Source organism: Sciurus carolinensis, chromosome 10 (assembly GCF_902686445.1).
Source record: "Sciurus carolinensis chromosome 10, mSciCar1.2, whole genome shotgun sequence".
In the NCBI taxonomy this organism is placed as follows: domain Eukaryota; kingdom Metazoa; phylum Chordata; class Mammalia; order Rodentia; family Sciuridae; genus Sciurus; species Sciurus carolinensis.
In genome coordinates this window covers 50810386-50831781 of record NC_062222.1, presented here as the reverse complement: position 1 = coordinate 50831781, position 21396 = coordinate 50810386, and the positions used below count along the sequence as shown (strand labels likewise).

Sequence of the window (21396 nt, the reverse complement as noted above, 5' to 3'; positions counted from 1 at the left end):
TGAAAAGTCACTGTTTATATTTGTATCAGTGCCTAGCTACAAACACTAAAATAACATATATATAAAAGGTATCTGTGCATATACATACACAGACATATGCAAACATAATTTTCCATCAATAGTTTAAACTGTGGCATTCCTATACAACAGAACACCATTCAGCAACAAAAGGGAACAAATCACACCGATAGATGTAACAACATGCATGTTCTTCAAAGAATGGAACAGCAAGAAGTCATACAACCAAGACCATGTTTCACACATCAAAGTCCTCACTAATAGATCTCTGTCACCAGACTCCACTGATAGAAAAATCATTGCAGGGAGACCCGGGTTGGCTAGGGACTCAGGGGAGGAGCAAGGGATTGACTGCACCGGTATGTGGGGATTTGGGGGATACTGGAAATGTTCTGTATTATGACTACGATAGTTGTTAGATAAGTATATGTAGTTGTCAAAACTCCTTGAATTATGCACTTAAAATGTGGTGAATCTGCATGTAAATTTAATAAAGCTGTCTAAAATAAAAAAAGGGTAAATGAGAAATAGTCCCAGCTCTGAAATAATTCACAGGTGGGCAGGCATAGAAACAAACAAATCACAAATATGTGAAATCAGACACATCATAGAATCAAATGAAATGATGTGGGAGGGGGCAAAAAAAGGAGTTGGTAACTAACCATCTTCATTTTCATCTTACAGAGTCAAAAACACTGAGAGATAACATTTAAACTGGTTCTTAAAAGATAAGCAGGTGTTTCCAGGTAGACAAAGGGTATTTCAGAGAGGCAGAAATGCACCAGCAAATCCACTGAGCTGCAGAGAGCCTGGCGTATCTGAGAGGGTGGAGAAGCTTGGTGTTTTGAACTTCAGTAAGTAGGGTGAATGCCTAAAAAATAGGTGGGAGGAGATCACCATAAGGTTTTTACCAAGTCAGAAAGTGTGGATCTTTCTGTATAGAGTGGGAGGTCAGAAGGTTTTCTGTTTTCCTTTAAGGTAAGATAAGTTTTCTTTAAAATCAGGTAAGTCTGGTAAACAGTGTGGAGGATAAATTTTAGTGGTAGGAGGCTGAAAGCAGAGCAATGTTAACATTGTTTCAATGAAAAAACAAGATACAATAATTAAAGGCAATGGTAAGGACAGAATAGATTTGAAAAATATTTCTGAGGTCAAATTGAGAAGTACTAATGACAAATTGTAGGATCTATCAGACTGTGAGTTAATTAGAAAGATAACTAACGACACACGACAAGGGTTAAAATGTCACACAAAAAAAGTACAGTATGTGCATATAATGCTAAAGAAACAACTGCAATTGTTAAGTATCTTTCAAAATTTCAAATGAGAATAAAGATGATCTCTCTTTAAAATAACTGAAAATGCACATGTATTTTAAAATGGACCTAATATGAAGATACTCTCAGACTTAGCTCAAAATTTTCATTTTTGGTTTATCAATGCATATGTGTTCATTTATTCATCAGTTCTAAAAAAATTATTGAGCATCTGTATGATAACAGGCAATGTACAGAATTACCCAGCGAACATTATCAAACTATAAAACTCATGTCTCTAACCTTACCACACATATCCACAAATGTAGGACAGAGATCAGAAAAAAAAAATTAAAATGCTACTTTTATCTGAATTATTTCCATCAAACTGAAATACAAAGTAAGGAAAGTATATAATCAGTACCTTTTATTTCTAGTTTTAGATAAAAATCAATAACATAAATTTAATACTGTATCCCTGTCTTTGCTGTTCAAAAGAAAAAAAGAAAGCCAGGCATGGTGGTGCACACCTGTCCTCCCAGCAACTGGGAGGCTGAGGCAGGAGGATCCCAGTTGGAGGTAAGCCTCCATAACTTAACAAGATCCTGCCTCAAATTTAAAAAAAGAAAAAGAAAAAAGGAAAAAAGGGCCTCATGCTAACATTTTGTCCAAAGGGGATTAAAAAAGAAAAAATAAATTTGAAAAAGGACTTATAATTCTATGGGATTTTACCAAAGAAAATGATGCCACAATCATTTACACAAAACTCTCTTTCAGGACTCTATGTGCTGCTCTCCCAGAGCTAAACCTGTACAACTAGCTGCTTCTAATCAAAATCCATGGGAGGCAATAACATGTGTTTTTAATGTCTTCTTATAAATATTCACAAGAAACAACAGTTTCATTCCCCACATTCACTGTATTTTCTACACCACAAATTGAGCTTCCTGCCCAGAGAACTAATTTTCTTAATGGTTTGTGCTTACTCAGGATCTCTAAAGATTTTCATGTTTTCCAGACAGTTCTGCACGTAGGCCTGTGAACCCTACCCTCACTGTATTTCCCCTTTCCTCTTCTGTTCTCCTTTTCTGCCAATTCTACTTTTACCAAGTCAAAACTGCACCAAAAACATACATTAATCTTATGAAAAAAATAATGGAAATTAACACACTTCAAACTAAGTATTACCAAACAAGGTCATTCTACCTATAGGCCCATACTTATTATATTAGTAAACATTCTTAGGAAAGGCTTGGCAGATTTTTCCAACAATAAATATTCATTACGAGTTTATAAGAAATTTCTCATGACCAATAGAATGAAAACTGTGCAAGAATCTGTACACAGAAGAAATAATAACATTTTTCTGACCTAATTCTGATTTAAAGCAAAGTGGCTAAAAGCACAGGCTTTGGGTCAGACAGACCTCCATTGAACTTCCAGCTACCATAAAGTACTCAAAAAATGTGCCAATGTCCCCAGGAAATCGATCTCACATTCCTTTAAATGATATTTCCACAATTTATACATGTATGGAAATATCCCAGTGAATCTCATTAATTTTAATTAATATGTGTTCATAATAAAAAAATTGTTTCCCTTAGCACTAACTTTGAAGATAATTTAGGTCTTTCTACTTATAGAGGAAAACAGCCTAAAAATAATGGATTGAAAATACTTCTTACAACAAAAAGTCAGAAGACAGGGAAAACTCCAGGGACCATCCACTGATGAGAGGATTCACCCTGCAACTTCCGAGATGAAGAAACCCAGGTTGAGGGAAGTTATGATTTCTCCTAGGTCAGATAATGAACAAGCCAGGGGCAGGATTTTAGAATTTAAGCCTCCCCATATCTCACCTCATCATAGGAACATGACTAAAATCTAAAAAAAACCTGCTAAGAGGTTAAGGTTCAATAAAGAGGCAAGACACTCCCAGTAATTTACCTCTTAATTATAGTGTATGTAACTGGAACACGTTCCTGTTCTTCAACTGCCTTGTCCCACACCCCATCCCTACGTACTCCTGCCTCTTAAGGCACACCTATTAATGAAATCAAAGGAATAAAGATCAGAAGAGCTACATTTTATTTTTTAAACTGGACCTCTAATTACCATTATCTTACTGATGCCTAATTATTTAAGAGAAAATGGTCAGTATTCCCAGACAGCAGAAATACAACTGACCATCCCAGTATTTTTCAGAAGAGCAACGTGACGTGCCAATGAAGAGCATGGGCTCTGGATTTGAATGACTGATGTGTTATTTTAGGCAAGTTATTGGCATCCGCTCCCCTGGTGCCTCGGTTTCCTCATCTGAAAAAAAAATGGGACCTGCATGTTCATTGAAGTTGTATGAAGATTAAATGGATAATTTCAAAAGAGCCCCTGGCACAGTTCCTAGGCACACACTTCATGCTCCACAAAGCTGGTGCTATTTGGATGACCATAGTGATATGCTACTTCCAAACCTGAGAGGACATTTCACTCTCTTCTAACACGTGCAGGAAAGTAACCTGAACCCTCTTCCTTCTGCTGTCAAAGGTTAATATGAATATTTCCCCTTAAGATTACTATGCTATTCCCTCTTTTTTCTCCTTTCATAGATGACAGTATTAAATTATGTACTAGGAAGAAGAAAATCAAATACCATAATTATTTACTTATTCTAAAAAAATAATTGCAAGGGCACTCTAAGTGTTTACTTAGTAAATGAAAATTTAAGTCAAGCAGATTCATTTTCCATATGTTTATTTCTGCCCTGAAAGTCATTAAAAGGAATTACATAGTTTTATTTGACTTTTAAATTACCTTAAATATACATTGAAATTCAACATATAAGAAATGCATCAAAACCGATAACTTCAGGATTAGTATGACGCTGGTCTTTGAAAAAGTCCCAAATGCTTAATTTAAAATAATTCCTTCAATGGTCATATAACTTATTCATCCAGAATATACCTACATCAATGTAACTGTTTTGATTTAATTTTTATTTCTTAATCTTTTTTTTTTTTAAACTGTAAAATTACTGTACAGGTGTACAGGTAACAGTTCCTGCAGGACAAAAGACAATGGTTTTCATTTATTTAAAGACCAGACAAAATAAATCTTCCTTGCTTTGCAAGTTGAAATGATTTCTAGACCTAAATTACCTCATGACATTCCTTCCCCTGACATAAGGTCCTTAGGCATTGCCCAAAGTTCTGAAGAGGTTCAAACATCTGTCTAGTTAATTTCTGAAGCTCTATATTATGGAAGGTAGTTAATTTAACCAAAATAAAAATGACACAAGCCCCAGCATTTCAATCTTAAAAAATCTGAACCTGGTTATTTCATAACCAAGTGCTATTATCTCTAATGGCCAAGGCATTCTCCAGTAACAATTTAGGTGCCCTGGGAGTCTTATTAACTCTTTCAGGTCATTAAGGTACCATTAAGAGCATTAGGGCCTGGAACCTAATTACAGTGTATTAAATGGTCTCTGTGCTCTCCAAGTGTTAAATGAGCCTGCCAAAGTGACGATTTTCTATCAGAGAGACAAGGAGTTTGATTTCAAATATTATTTTGACTTTTTAAAGATTTTCACAGAGACTATTCCAGTTTCAGAAGGTAAAACATGACAATTACAATATTAGTGCTAATATTACAGAAATACAGTCAGAAACAAGTTTTTACTAATTAAAATATGCTTTCAGATGCTATGGCTAGTTTAGTTCAGTTATGCCTAGTTAAAAACTACAAATAATAAAACAGGACATTTCTACCAAAATCTGCACACATGTTCATTAGGATCAACAAAGTTATTTCACCACATCCACGCAAACACATACACACAAAATTAAAAAAATTCTGACACTTCTTTGAAGAGTCACAATTTAAATATGTCTATTAATATTATTTAAAACACACACACACACACATAAAAAAGGATGCAATATCTATAAACTTAACCAGATTTCTTAATTTTTCCATAGAAGAAAAATTTACACTTCCAGGTAGGTATCCTTCTCTGTTTTTAATTTTTCCTCTTACTTATCTACCAAAAATGCCATGGATGACAAATGTTTTAACTTGCAATCTTCTGTACAATTTTTCTATAAAAATTTTTGGAAAATGTACACCATCCAACAATGAAAAAGAGAGAATAAAAAGGATAGACTCTAATAAGGAGTAAAAGTCACCCAAGAAAGCATGGCAAGAAATCCCATGATAGCTATACAGCAGACTCAGAAGAGTCTGTCCAAATTTGATGATTTAACAGATGGTACAACATGAAAAAGTTGTACTTAAAGAACATAACTTGAACATTATTAATTCATTTTTTTCTTATTGTACTGGGGATTAAATCCTAGGCCTCATACATGCTAGGTAAGCATTCTACCACTAAGCTATATCCCCAAACATAACAAATTCTGACAATGTAGAACAAGTTGGTGCAGCTGAGAGAAGTTGGGTCATAAGGGGCAGAGAAGAAAAAATACATCTCTCTAGTCAGTTTCTTAAGTTCTATATTATGGAAGCTAGTTAATTTAACCAACAGAAAAATATACATATGAAATCTCAATGTTCTAAGTTCTATACTGCAAAAATCAAGAGTACTGTTTACAGTCACTGAAGCAATAAATATAGCTGGAAGTGTAATACTTAAGAGTTACTAGGATAATAGAAGAAATATGATAATACAATTGAGAAACGTTTAAGAGGTTAAATTCCATGTCTTTTCAAAGTAGCAACTAGAGTCAATAAAGACAATATACAAAAAGTGGGGGGCAAAAGAAAATATATGAATTAAGAAATAAGTGGTATAAACACACTCTTTACAGAATAAAAGCAAATACTCAAAAGAACTATGAACATATGGAGAGAAAGAAGAAGTAAGATGGAATAGGAGACAGGAGGAAGGGAGAGAAGGAAGAGAAGAAAGGAAGAAGGAAGAAGATGAGAGGGAATAAGAGATGGAGAGAACCCTTTCTATGAAGGTAATGTATTTGCTTAGTGCAAAAAATCATTTGTATGTCTACATCTTTTGCTCTCTCTTTTTGACCATTCAGACAAAAACATATTGAACTGCCCTTTACATTCCATGGGAAGAGAATACAAAACAAAACATGTAACTCCCAAATACATAAATTGTGTTTTACATGAGTCCTAAGAATTCCAATGACATATTAAGTTCTAAGAATTTCAATGACATACTAATTTGTTCTCTGACAAGTCCCAGACTTACCATGAAACTTTGAAGCTTCAGGATCATTCACATTGATAGCAATTAATTTCCAATCTGTTTCACCTTCATCAATAAGAGCCAAAATTCCAAGGATCTTCACACGAATAACCTCTCCACAAGAAAGAACCTTTAAATAAAAAAGAAACTCAACATTTGCAAGACTTTGGAGAATTTATCCATATATCGGAAAAACCACAGGAAAGATTAAAAGCATTATAGACTAAAATTTAATAATTTTCTACAACTAAAAAGAATGTAAAAATCATTGTACAGCCTATCTTGCAAAGTCCCTTTTAGAACTATGTTATTTCAAAACTTTCACTTTCACCCATGATAGAATTGTATATTTAAAAACAAACAAACAAAAACTTGTCCACTCAGGAAACTGGACAAAATATACAAAAATTGCTCTTCTCAGACACTAAACGACAGGCAGTGCAGGATTGTGACCTTGGAGTGAAGTAAACAAACCAGGAGAGACCTTGAGGTTGCCTGGTTTTCTGCTCAACATACTCTTCAGACCATGGTGCAGGGAAGGGGAACCCAGTAACGGTATAGGGGTCTCACGAAGACAGCTAAAAATAAAACAAAAACAAAAACAGACAAAAAACAAGGGGAGATGAGTCTGCTAGAATTTGGAGGGCACAGTTCTGGAGATGACAATGACCTTCAGAAATCATAGGGAATCTTCTGAGATATCTGGACTACTAACCTGCTCATGAAGGGTTGAGACTCCAGGAGGCCAAGCAAAGAATAACTGCCAGAGAACTGTATGAGCAGGGGTTCCAATCGCCCAAGAAAATAGCATTTAGCATGAGCAATATTCGCTAGGTGGCCTAGAAGAGGCAAGTCTTAATGATAGAGCTAAACCAGTCCTCCAGTAAAGGTTACTCTAGACCTGCCCTTAAAAAGTTGCTATTTTTTTTTTAAATGACCAGAAACAATCAAAATGGTCCACAAGCAAACCACCTGCCAAAACAAATATTTCTTTAAAGACAGACAAAATCTATTCAACAACAGTCACAACATCCAAAATTTTGTCTATGATTAGGAAAACATAAGTCCTAAGCAGGAAAAAAAAAAAATCACCTGACAGAATGAATCCAGACATGAGAGATGATAGAATCAAACAACTTTAGAGCTGAAAAAATGCATAATCTGAAATGAAAAATACTCTAGAAGAGTTTAACAACAAAATAAACATGATAGAAAGAGGAAATTATAAGGTGTGGGAATAGAAACTTTCCAATGTGAAGCCCAAGGACAAAAAGGCTAAGAAGAAATTAATTGCTTCAATGGCCTGTGGGTCAACATCAAGCATTTTCCCTTATGTATAGCTGGACTTCTAAAATGAGAAAGCAGAAAAATATTTGAAGAAAAATGTCTCAGAAGTCCCCCCAATTGGTGAAAAGTATAAATCTACAAGAGTAGGAAAGCACCAAAAAAAAAAAAAAAAAAAAAAAAAAAAAACAGAAGTGCCAACCTAAACCAAAACAAACAAAAAACCAAAGAAAACTGAAGCACATAATAATCAAATTGCTGAAGACCAGTGACAGAATAAATATTACAGGCTGATGGATGGGGGAAGATTATAATTAGGGTATCAAAATAAGTTGACATTTGATTTCCCTTTGGAAGTAATGTAAGTCCTAAGACAAAGGAATACAGTATGTAAAATTCTGAAAACACTACCAATCTAGAATGCCTGGGGTCAGAGAGACTTTGCAAAGGGCCAAAAGGTATCCTTCTGAAGTGATGGATTTGTTTTATATTTTGACTAGAAGAGGTGAGGTAATGTGGCTGTTTCATTTGTCCAAAGTCATTTCATTTTATACCTAAAGTGAGTACATTTTACTAATTATAAATTATTATTATTATTATTATTATTGTTATTACTACTAGTACTACTACCAGGGATTGAATTCAGGGGTGTTCAACCACTAAGCCACAGGGTCTTGCTAAGTTGCTTAGGTCCTCGCAAAGTTGCTAAGGGTAGCTTTGAATTTGAGATCCTACGGCCTCAGCTTCTTGATCCTCTAGGATTATAGGCATGTACCACTGTGCCTGGCTAAATTATGTATTAATAAAGTTTAATGATGAAAAAATATAACCAAAAAAAATTAGCAACCTATATTACACTCAAAGGACTAAGATCTCTTATACGTGAAAAGCTATTTGAAAAGTTATTAAAAATTACTAAGAAAATCACCACCAAAGGCTCGGTTGAAAATGTGAAGAAAGCATGAAGGCAATTCACAGAAGAAAAATAAAAAGCAGCCTTTAATGGTATAAAGAGATGCTCCAATTCACTAATACAACCACCTTTAGGTTTGAACCCATATCCCTACTCAGCATTCCCACAGTTCTCACACAACAGGAAGCTGCCTAAAATCTGGTTCCTCACCTCCATGTTTTGCTTTCTCAGTTTTAGAGGGACTTTCTCTGGTCGCCAGTTCTAAATAACGAAGGGAATATTTTTTAGTATTCTATCAAGAGGAATGAGAAATTGAAATGAAACCTGTGATTTCATTCTACTAAACAAAACAAGCCCAGAAACTGTGGAAATCATGAAGCACAGGTGAGTGTGTTCTTGTTCTATTACCAAGAAAATCTATAGACAAATGAGAATCAAAGACAAATAAGGAGCAGAGTAAAACAAGGAGGAAATGAGAGGAACAAAACAGTCTGTGTCCCCACAGCAATATTTATCCTCTTAGAAGAGAAATGAGGTTTTTCTTCTTGCTCTTAGAAGAAATGAAGTTCTCTGTATAAGTAAAACTCATTCCCTAATGCTACCTATCAAGATTCATATGATAATCAATATTTAAGTTGGGAAGTTAAATTATTAAGTTATTAATAATTAAGTTATTTTATTAAGCACACAATTAAAAACAATAAAAATAAAATCACTTTGTATAAGTAAAATCACAATCCATATATTTTAAAAATATGGCATAAAGAAAGTAGACGATTTAAACCTGTTACTATTTGATGCTGAAATCTAGGTTATTATTTATACATATGGAAAGCAGTGTGGAGATTCCTCAGAAAACCTGCAATGGAACTACCATTTGACCCAGCTACCCAGTTATCCCACTCCTCGGTTTATACACAAAGGACTTAAAATCAGCATACTACAGTAACACATTCACATCAATGTTTACAACAGCTCAATTCACAATGGCTAAACTATGGAACCAACCTAGCTACCCTTCAACAGATGAATGGCCAAAAAAAATGTGGGATATATATACATACATATATATATATATATGATGGAATATTACTTAGCTTTAAAGAAGAATGAAATTATGGCATTTGCAGGTAAATGGATGGAGTTAGAGAATAATGTGCTAAGAAAAATAAGCCAAATCCAAAAAACCAAAGGCGGATGCTAATTCACAATAAGGCGGGGGGGGGGGCAGGTGCTAGGGAGGAATAGAGTTACTTTATATTAGGTAGAGAGGAGTGAAGGGAGGGAAAGGGGTATGGGGGTAGGAAGGATAGTAGAGTGAAACAGACATTATTACCTCATGTACATATATGACTGCATGACTGATGTGATCTACAATATGTACAATCAGAAAAATGCAAAATTACACTCCATTTATGTATAATTTATCAAAATGTATAAATGCTTTCTACTGTTATGCCAACTAATTAGAACAAATTTTTAAAAATAATTTAAAAAATTTAAGATCTCTACTAGGTTCAGATTTTCACACTAAACAAAATATAAACTCATAAACATCATCACATAATATGAACTTGGTTCCTGCTGCTTGAGGGAAGAGTGTCCTGAAAATTCTTTTAAATTGCTTCATAATGCCTTTTTTTTTTATTTTCCCAAACCACATTAATCAACTACTAGTGAAAAGCAAAACATTAAAATACAGACTTAAGAAGGTAATGAATAACAATGGAAATTATTAATGTTAAAGTTATATACAAACAACACTTTTCATAAATGTCTAAAAAATATTTTATAAAAAATTTAAACAGAGCAAGATGTGGAAACAGAGGTTCCATGTGCTTAATTAAGAAAGTTATTTCGGCCAGGTGTGGTGACACATGCCTATAAATCCAGCGGCTGGGAGACTGGGGCAGGAGGATCGTGAGTTGGAAGTCAGCCTCAGCAACTTAGTGAGGCCCTAAGCAACTCAACAAGACTCTGTCTTTAAATAAAATATTAAAAAAGGGCCCAGAATGTGGCTTAGTGGTAAAGCACCCCTAGGTTCAATCCCTGGTACCAAAAATAAACCAAAACAATAAAGAAAGATATTTCAGTGACTCCCTCAAGTTGCCAGTGCCTGAATTCTTTCTATATCCTTTTACTTTTAAAGGTTTGGTTAGCTATAGAATTTCACTGTAAGCTTGAAATTTGAACACATGCTTCAGAACAAATTTCTTCATGATTCAAAATGCAGCTTTACATTTAGAAACTAAGGTATTCAGAAGAAAATCACTTCTGTGCCCTCAAGTTATTTATTTTGAAAAAAAACTACGATTTTAAAGTTAAATAAATGCTTTCAGAATATTCACAAAATGATCCTAAAATCTTGACACAAATCTGCATGAAGCTGTAACTACAGATTAGTGTGATTACATAAAAAAAGGGGAAATCTCAATTTTAGCGGTAGATACATAGTAATAGCAACCAGACTGTCACACATTTAGCCTCTGTTAAGTACATAAAACAATATCAGGCCTGTGTATAAAAAAGAAAACAATCCCTGTTCTTAAAGGTTTGCAATCTTGTTTGGGAGGCTTATACACTCTAGGCTGGGAGAACAATTCAAGAAGGAATACATGTGGGTTTCAATGAGTGGCATCAACACTGTGTGCATCGGTTTTCACCTCTGTGCCCTCCTGTTCCCAATGCCACTGACCTGCTCTAGGAACAGAGGGTCAGAGTAGGTTCACCAACAGGACAAGATTGTGGTAAAAGGAAGGGGAGGGGGTGGGAAACATACTATTCAACACTGTGGATACAGAGCTGATTGGATCTACATTAGGGAGGATCATCTAGATGAGGGTAATGAAATCCATAAAAGGAAAAAGAAAAAGAGCAAGGGCAGAAAAGGAAGTGACCATTTACCAAGCATAGTGTGATGGGCGCTAAACCATTTCCTCTATGTATAGTATCTTGTTTCACACCACAAAACAGTACTGTGCAGGGTAGATTTCCCCATCTTAGAAAAAAGGACACAGAGACAGAAGAGTTAAGTAATTTTTGCCTGAAATCACAGAGCCAGGGAATGGAAGACTTGCAATTCACATAAAACTGAAGCAAAGCTTCTGCTTTTTCCAGTCTGTGGTAAGAGAATGCTGATCAGTCTTTGCCTGAGGGCAGAAGGGGTTGGAGATAGAGAGATTACCAAGGAATGGAAAACATTTGGGGTGATGAAAATGTTCCTTTTCTTGATTTTGTGATCGTTTTGCACACACTTATGTCTTTGTACACATTAAGTATGTAAAGTCAATATAATTTATTTTATGTCAATTTTACCCCAATAAAGCTGGGAAGAAAAGTCACATTTATAGGTAAAACTTTAAAAAATACATTTATTATTTTCCTGGACAAAACAATTATCCACATTTGTTTCATGTAATATAAGTCATGTAAACTTGTTTTAAGTACAAGTCATTCACAATACCATCCATGCCCACTGGAATGACAATCATCAAAAATAAAAATCGAAAAAATAAGGCAAACAAAACCCCCTCAGAAAATAAGAAGTTTGTTGAGGATTTGGAGAAATTGGGTATTTCTTATATTGTGGGTAAGGATGCACAATACTGTGAAAAACTATATGTAAGTCCTTAAAATGTTAAGCTTACGATTCCCACATGAACTGACTATCATACTCCCAGGGATGTATTCAAACAAAAACTTATAAACGAATAGGAGGCCGTATTTATAATAGCCAAAAGGTGGAAATAAGCCAAATGTCCATCAACTCATAAATGGATAAATAAAATGGAAAAATATTCCATGAGTATTATTCAGTCATAAAAAGGAGGGAAGTGCTGATCTATGCTACAACATGGGTGACTCTCAAAAGTTCACCTAGTGAAAAAAGGCAGACACAAAAGGCTCTATATTATGTGATTTCATTTATACAAAATACCCAGAATAGGTAAATCAACAGAGCAGATTGGTGATTGCCAGGACCAAGCGGGAGCAGGAGAAGGGAATGGGCAATGACTGCTATTGAGTTCTCTTCTAGGGTCATGAAAATGGGACTAGATTGAGGTGATTGGTGGTACAACACTGTGAATGTATCAAATGGCACTTCATTTAGTTTACACCTTAACACGATTAATTTCTTGTTATGTTTTATCCTAATTAAAAATTATAATCCCAAATTAAATTTTAATGGAGGTAGTCCTTAATAGTTGTCATATCTTCATAAATGAACTGCCATCTTTTACGTCCCCCTCCCCACAGACTTAATCATCACTTTACTGTGTACAACTAAAAAAGCTTGCCCTTCAAGTATATCCTTAAGAATGATAAGAAAGGAATCAGATTTCCAATATGTTATTTCCTGCAGTGATCTAATTCTATAAAAGGGTGTGTAACTATAGATTTTAGGATCATCACAGAAACACCAAACTCTACATTTCTTAACCCACTTCTCTATGTCTTAACAGAAGAAGCCTGTCTTCCTTACATCTGTCTATTAAGGTGAGCTTCACACACTCCCAACATTAGATTTCTTTTTGAAACTAAGGATAACTTCCTGAAGACTCTGAATGTTCTTGGTTCTGGAGATGGGCAATGGGAAGCACACAAACTTAAATATGGGCTCCTCTGAACTGATCTTGGCAGAACTCACACAAGCCAATATTTGATCAGCTCAGCTTTCTTTCTTCATGCTTCCAGGGGTTAATGGTTAAAGCCACATTTATGAAAGAAATACAACAGCATTACTGTTCATAGTAAGTGACATAATGAACAAAGAATTTACCTTTATAGTTTAGGTCTCCATGTCTGAGATCTGAAGTCTGCCTCTGCCTTTCCCATCCCCTTCCCCACCCCAAGGTTATGCTTCTCAGCAGCCGCAATCACAAAATATTTCAGGTACTTGCCCTCAAGTGGTTTCATAAATCCCAGATTTCTCAACTCCAAAAGGAAGATCTGACAAGTACTTAAGATTCCCAAGTCCAAAAGGAAGATCTGATGAGTTCTTATAAAAATATGGGTGATATTTACAGACCCAAGTGTGCCACATACCAAAACTAAAGAACTTCACAGAAAGTTTTTAGAGCTGTCTAGGAAAGTGTTTTGTGGTGGTGGGTCTCCATTCGAAAGAGGACATACACAGAGAAGATCTGGTGAAAGGGAATCAGGGTGAACCAGGATCCAGCACCCTCTCAGAGGAACCAGAGTAAGTAGCCTTGAGGAGACCATGGCTTTAGGAGGCCATGGTACATAGGACCAAAAGAACTATAAGATCCTTTATAAAACAAAAATGTTCACATGACCAGTGAAAGGTTGGCTACACTGGTTAACTCACTGATGTACCAGATGAATGGCTCTTAACCAGGGGAGACTTTGCCCTCTGGGAGATATCTACCAATGTCTAGAGACATTCTGGGTTGCCACCATTGAGAAAGCATCACCAGCATCTAATGGGAAGAGGCCAGGATGCCCCAGCACAGTACTCCCTAACAGACAATGATCTATCCAGTGATGAGGCTGGTGGAGGGATGTCTTTCAGAATTCCTGAGACTCATATAAGCTTTTTAAAAAGCACATTCTAAATTATTTATTTCCCAAATATAATTCATCTTGAATTTTCAAACAGCATAAGAACAGATCAGGTTTTTTTATGGGTTATAAGGCAAGCAGGAAGCATGTCCAGGAGAACACCAAGATTCATCCACCCTTTGATCTACACGATCTTTAGAAATGGGAAAAGAAAACTCAATTAAATTGTAAACTCTGGAAAAGATGCTTAGGAACAAATGGTAAATTCTTTGGAAACCTCTACACTTCAATTCAGTCTAAATCAATTCAACCTAAATCAATTCAACAAATTTATGCCAACTGTATAATGTTTAGTCTTCTGTTAGACACCAAATGAATAATACATAATCCCTCAAAAAACATAATGTTAAAAATCTCTCTGTCTGTGGTTCTCGGTCTATTATCAACTTCCAGGAGTTGGCTTTTTTCCCTTTGCCTATTAATGGGGTGTTAAAATGGACTTTCTACAAAATGATCCTTACAACTGATTTATGCACTCTTCTCATGTCTACGCACAAAAGAAAGTGGGCGCACCTAACAAAGATTTATTCTTTAGATGGTGATTGTGTATTTACATCTTTTTTTTATTATGATTGCAAATCTTGTTAACTAAAGGAATAAACTGCTCTTGCCGTAAAAAGAAATCTACTTTCCCATTACTCCCATCAGCCTACCTTCTGATGGAATGAATGTACATAACAGATCTTGTCATCAATTCTGTGGGAGAAATATAGTTCATCATATTTGAAAAATGAGTTGAGATTCCAAAATATAGGTACCCCTCAAAGGTTTTAGGTGTAATTACAATAAATACATTACCAACTTTTCTGGCTATTGTGGAAAAATTTCAAAGGTCAGGAATTTAAACTCATAAATCTATGGGGTTGAATTCTCTTTCTCCAAGAGGTGACCTGAGGCAAATTATTTTACACAATATTTTAGGCTTTAGTTTCTCAACAATAAAATGGAGATCATATCATTTATTCCCCATAGGGTTGAAGTAAAGAGCCAAGGAAACAACAGATACATGAATGAGAGCATACAGATTTCTATAGATATTAATTTTTTCTTTCTGGTTCCATATGGATTTATTGGCACACACTGACCATGTGCCAACTCTCAGGATCTTTGTATAAGTAGAATACAACATGTGCTTATGACAAAAGTTCTATGCTGATTCAGAATTCAAATGAAATAAAAGTCACCTGGACCCAATCAATCCAAGAAAAGAATGGAAAGTAAAACTGCTTAAAGACTGCTATTCTCTGAACTAGGCTTCTGCTGCTGCATAGTTATTAACTCAAAGGTTTAAAATAGTGTTAAGTTATCCCGCTTTCTGTAGGCCAGGGGTCCAGGCACCCCATAGTTGAATTCTCTTGCTTAGGGCCTCACAAAGCCAAAATCAAGGAAGAATCCACTGAAATTTGATTCTCTGCAGTGGCTAGATGCCAAACAGGGACTGCTCTCTGCAACTGGAAGTGGACAACATTCCTCCTCACATGCCTTCCCTTCCGCCATTTTCAAATAGCAAGGGTGTGTGTTCTCTACTCACAGGAACCTCTCACTTCCTTTTCTGCCCCCAGCCAGAGAATTTTGTTTTTAAGGGTTCATGTAATTACAGTAAACCTACAGGATAACCAGCCTACTCTACAGTACACAGTTATGATACATAACAAAATCAAGGTAGTGACATCTCACCACATGCACAGACTCCAGGGATTAGGACAGATATCACTAGGGCATCGTTTCAGAAATTCTGCCAGATACCTCTAGTTATCCCAAAAGAAATTAAAAAAGAAAGGTTGTATTTAGAAAAATTTCTTCATATCAATTCTGTAACAAAAAATAAACTGGAAAAATGTCTAACAAACTCAAAATATTTATATGTTTATCCCAGGAGGAAGGAAACATGGAAAAATAAAAACAGTAGACTTTATTAGGGTAGCAGGATTGCAAGGGAAGGTTTGTCCTTATTTTTACTTATTATTAATAGAATTTTTTATATGTTGTATAAAAAGAAAAAAGTTCAAAATGTTGAAGAAATATGGGTCATATATAAAAACAAAACCCGACGAAAATAAGATATTTGTTTCCACAGGGTTGGGGGTGAACTCAGCATTTTAGTGATTATTGGGTTTATGTGGTAGTCAGGCCTACAAACTTACAAATTCTAGAACTCACTAGAAATATTTTACTTCTGGCAACTGTAATGCCTAGGAATTCATTTTTCTTTTTTAAGACTTCTAATAATTTTACATCCTGGTATATACTCTTGTTCTACAAGAATTTCCCTTGTAAATTACAATATTCTGGCCTATGTTAAACTTGAAGTATACTCCTTTGATCACCTATAATTAATAATGCATCTACACAAAACAATTAATCAACATATTTTCATTTTTTATGTACCTTATACCTACTATATACCAAGATTTATAAAGTGTAAAACTATGCTTTCAATGGGAATTATATATACTGCATTAAACATCAGTCATATTTAAAATCTTTAGTTTTTTTCTACATATTTAGTGACTTTGATACATTTATTTCAAAACGTGTGTTAAGTTTTCTAAGAGTTATTTCTTTTATCTGTTGGTAACAAATTAGTGTTACTAAGTTGAACCAACTGATTTGATTTAATGGTTTTGTATGATTTCTTCTAGTTAACGATCTCATTAATTACACGTACAGTGACACATTTTTACATAGGGGAAAATAAGACACTTTTATTTATTTCTTTTACTCATACTTGGCTCCTGCATAAGGTTGAGTCTGACTTAACCCATTAAGTCCTAAATTTTCAATCAGTATACACAATAAGCATTCAAATATTATTTAAAAGTTACCATAAGTGGTGCATTTGCTGCTTGATTTAGGTTTTTACAGTTGTTCCACATCTGGGATGATGGGAAAAAATGGGTTAATAATTTGCACTAACTATGAACTGAATGGTTCCCAGCATTACATCCTCAGAATAAATTTTGAAATATATAATCTTTTGATAAGTGTAATGTTATTCAGTTATTATTATCAAATAAGATTCTTGGAATGTGATTGAAGAACCTAGTGTAGTAGCTGGGTCAGAAGTACTCATTAAAATATTTTATCCTCCTTCTTTCTAATTTATTCATTTTATAAACACTTTGCTGACCCTCTGAAAAGAAAAATGTTTAACAAATAAATTCCTAAAACTATAGCTAAAACTTGAAAACAGTTTCCCATTTGGTCATATTTCTGCTGGAGAGTGAGAGAATTATAGTCATGCACATATGAATTCTAACTTGTCTTTATATAAAACCATAAATATCAGTTGGAATGGGGACCTCTCACCTTCAGGAAAGGAGCAAGAGTGAGGGAAAGAGAGGAGAAAGAAGAAAAAGAGAAGGAGGTAGAAGTATGGGAAGAGAAAGAACAAAGAAGAGAAAGACTAAGAGGGGGATGAAGAAGTCGAAGAATAAGGAGAATGAGGAAGATAAAAAAGAAAACAGAAGAGCAAAATATAGTAAATAAACAAAGAATAAGAAGTTATCCCTATCTAAAGTGCTAGGGCAAGTTTCCAAAGATAGCTGGTTTCATCTAAACTAAAAGAATGCAACAGATGGTCCCATTTGGCACTCTTTAAATTAAGCACCTGCTACGTGCCAGGCATGGAGCTCCACACTAGTAATGGACACAATGAGTCGAGTCGTCCCTGAGCTTGTGGTCAGTCCATAGAGAGGACACCTACACAACACAGCATAGTCAGCACTACAGTGATTACGGCAGTCTACGGAGCACCAAAGTGGACTTGCCAAAAGAAGTGACTTTTGAGCTGAGATCTGAAGATGAGCCATTGGAAGAAAAATAAAAATAAGAGAGAAGTAAAATAACATTAAGGGGAGTCAGGGACATGTTCCATTCTTCACAGAGGTAATGGCTGCAAAGAAGGCCTGAACCTGAGAGAGCAGAGCAGACGCACAATAGGAACTGAAAGAGGACCAGCACAGCTGGATGGTAGTGTGAAAACAATGAGTGGCAAGAAAGGAAGCCAGAGAAAGAGGTAGGGGCCAGGAACTAAAGAAAGTAAAGAGGATAAGAGTCTGGAATCAGTGATGGCTGGAAAAATAAGAATAAGCAAGGAAATTGGTTAGTATCAAGAATAAGTCAAGTGAGATACAAAGGTGGATGGGACACAGTTAGCTGCAGTGTAAATGGAAAGAAATCAGATTTAAAAGCTCTTTTGGACACAGAATCAATATTTCAAGATTAATTGGACAAAGAGAAGCAAAGAATGATCAAGAAAGAATAACCCAACAGTTTCTACCTCAAGAACCTGGAAATGGGAAAGCAAGGAGAAGAGATATCATTCTTTGAGACTAAAATATTGAGAGGAATAAATCAGAGAGGAAAATAATGAAAACAGTTTAGAACATGATGAGACTGAGAAGCCTGGGAGACATCTAAGTGTACACAGAGGCAATTGAACACACAGATCTGAGTCGAAGTTAACAACCTGAGAGCAAAACCATGAATCTGAAGGACTGACATACCAAGAGAGATGGTACATGAGAAGAGGAGTCAGACAAGAGCCCATCTCAGCCTAGCCAATGTTTAAGGCATAGGCAGAAGAAAAGGACACTTCAAAAGGAACTGTGAAGAAGAAACCAGAATGAGTGGATACAGTACAAGCTATTATGATATAATCAAAGTGAAGAACTGACTTTGACTCAAGAAAGAAAGTGAAGTTAACAGTATAAAATGCTAAAAACAAATGTAGTTTAACAGAGTCCATAAAACAAGCCTGTTGGATTTAACTCAAAGAAAGCTCTTAGTAGTATTAGTGAGAACAGTTTCATTGAAATCATGGAGTGGGGGGAGATGGAAACAATTAGAAATGGGTTGAAGATTACAAGGGAAGAAGGACATGAAAAAGGGTGTTGAAAACTCTTCACGAGTCTTTGTGTAAAGGAGGAAAAGCCAATAAAGAATACAGAAAAGGGGGCCAAGATGGCGGACTAGAGGGCGGCTGCATTTCACGTTGCTCCAGGACACAAGATTCAAAAGAGGAGATAGTGAGAGACTTGGGACCAACTCAAAGCCGCCGGGTGAGTCTCTCCCATTGGGGAGGCGTCCCGGATGGGGCGGTAGCCCCGGAACGCAGGGAATTTGTGAAGAGGAGTTGCTCGGCGAGACGCCCCTCCCCCCGCTGGAGCGGTAAACATGGACAACTGGGATCATCGTAGAGGAGGCGGCTCAGCATAGCGCTTGGACTCAAGCAGCCGCTGGGGCTCCGGGCAGCTGCCTGAGGAGGAGCTGCGTGGCGAGCTGTTTAGACCCAGAACGACCGCTTCTGAACACCGGGGGGTTGCCTGGAGGAAGAGGAGAAGCCCGGCGGGTCACTTGGTCTAGGAGTGACTGCATCAGAGCCACAGGCGGTTGCCAGAGGAGGAGCTGCGTGGTGAGCTGTTTGAACTCAGAACAACTGCTCCAGAACACTGGTGGCCTGCCTGGAGGAGGAGAGCGGTGGGACGCTTGGTCTAGGAGTGACTGCATCAGAGCCACAGGCGGTTGCCAGAGGAGGAGGCGAGTGGTGAGTTGATTGGACTAAAAGCAACCGCTCCAACACCGGTGGCCTGCCTGAAGGAGGAGCGTGGTGAGTCACTTGGTCTTGGAGCCACCGCTCCTGAACACCCGGGGGGCTACCCCAAGGAGGAGGAGGAGGAACAGGGCGGGTCACTTGGACTTGGAGTGACTGCCTAGGGCTACGGGTGGTTGGCGGGAGGAGGAGACGCGAAGTGAGTTGTTTGGACTCCTAGTGACTGCGTCGGAAACCGGGCGGCTGTTCGGAGGAGGAGGTGTGTGGTGGGTTTCTGGGTCTCGGAGCTATTGTACGGGCCTCCAGGTGGTGGCTCAGAGGAGGGGCTGCATAGCCAGGCGATTGGTGCAGAGCAGGGTCCCAGGAGCTAGGTGGCTTCTTGCTGGAAGAGCCGCACAGAGACACGCCTAGGGGCGGAGCGAAGTTTCCAGGGCGGCGGGCAGATTCTCTGGGAGAGGCAGCCTAAGGAGACTCGCCTGCGAAGGGTGAGGCTCCCAGGCCCAGGACGTAGGTCCGGGCCCCTGGGATCGTTGCAGAGGAAGACAGCCCAGCCCAGGTGGTAGTTGTAGATTGAGGGGAACCTCTAGGAGGGCAACTGACCAGCGAGACGTCCCCACCGAGTGAGTCTTCCCGGCCGGGGGAGGTTTTCCCACAGGGACGGTAAAACCAGAGACACAGGCACAAACAGGCCTTGCCTCAGCCCGCAGTCTAGTTCCCCATTGGATGACCATTGGTCAACAAGTGGAGGCACCTCTGCCCACTAGCAGGGAATATACACCACCTGAGGGTCACCACCCCTAGAGAGGCAGCTTCTTCGTGGAGCTCTGCATTATCAACCTCCTCCAAGACTTCAGGCTACTGAAGGATAAGAGGGGATATACTAGCAATCTTCAGGGACATTATAAGTTGATAGAGGAAATCTGCAATATCTTAATGACCCACTGATTCCTGAACAATATGAGAAAACAAGGGAAGAAAATGCCCCAAACAAATCTAGATGTTACATCAATAAAATCCAACGACAGCATGGCAGAAGAAATGACAGAAAGGGAGTTCAGAATGTACATAATTAAAATGATTAGGGAAGCAAACGATGAGATGAAAGAGCAAATGCAGGCATTGAACGATCGCACCAATCGACAGTTAACAGAGGAAATTCAGGAAGAAAAAGATCATTTCAATAAAGAGTTAGAGATATTGAAAAAAAACCAAACAGAAATCCTTGAAATGAAGGAAACAATAAACCAAATTAAGAACTCCATAGAAAGCATAACCAATAGGATAGAACAGCTGGAAGACAGAACTTCAGATATTGAAGACAAAATATTTAACCTCGAAAACAAAGTTGAACAAACAGAGAAGATGGTGAGAAATCATGAACAGAATCTCCAAGAACTATGGGATATCATGAAAAGGCCAAATTTGAGAATTATTGGGATTGAGGAAGGCTTAGAGAAACAAACCAAAGGAATGAACAATCTATTTGAAGAAATAATATCAGAAAATTTCCCAAATCTGAAGAATGAAATGGAAAATCAAGTCCAAGAGGCTTATAGGACTC

At 36.9% G+C, this 21396-nt stretch overlaps 1 protein-coding gene across 2 annotated transcripts in view; it reads right to left on the bottom strand.

Annotated features, from left to right (window-relative positions):
• Nucleotides 1-21396, bottom strand: part of Ppa2 (inorganic pyrophosphatase 2) — an 82575-nt gene that overhangs the window by 24424 nt on the left and 36755 nt on the right. For both annotated transcript variants that reach the window (XM_047566925.1, XM_047566924.1), the window contains one exon: nt 6505-6631. In XM_047566925.1, the coding sequence (XP_047422881.1) occupies nt 6505-6631 (127 nt within the window). The remainder of the gene's footprint in view (nt 1-6504; nt 6632-21396) is intronic.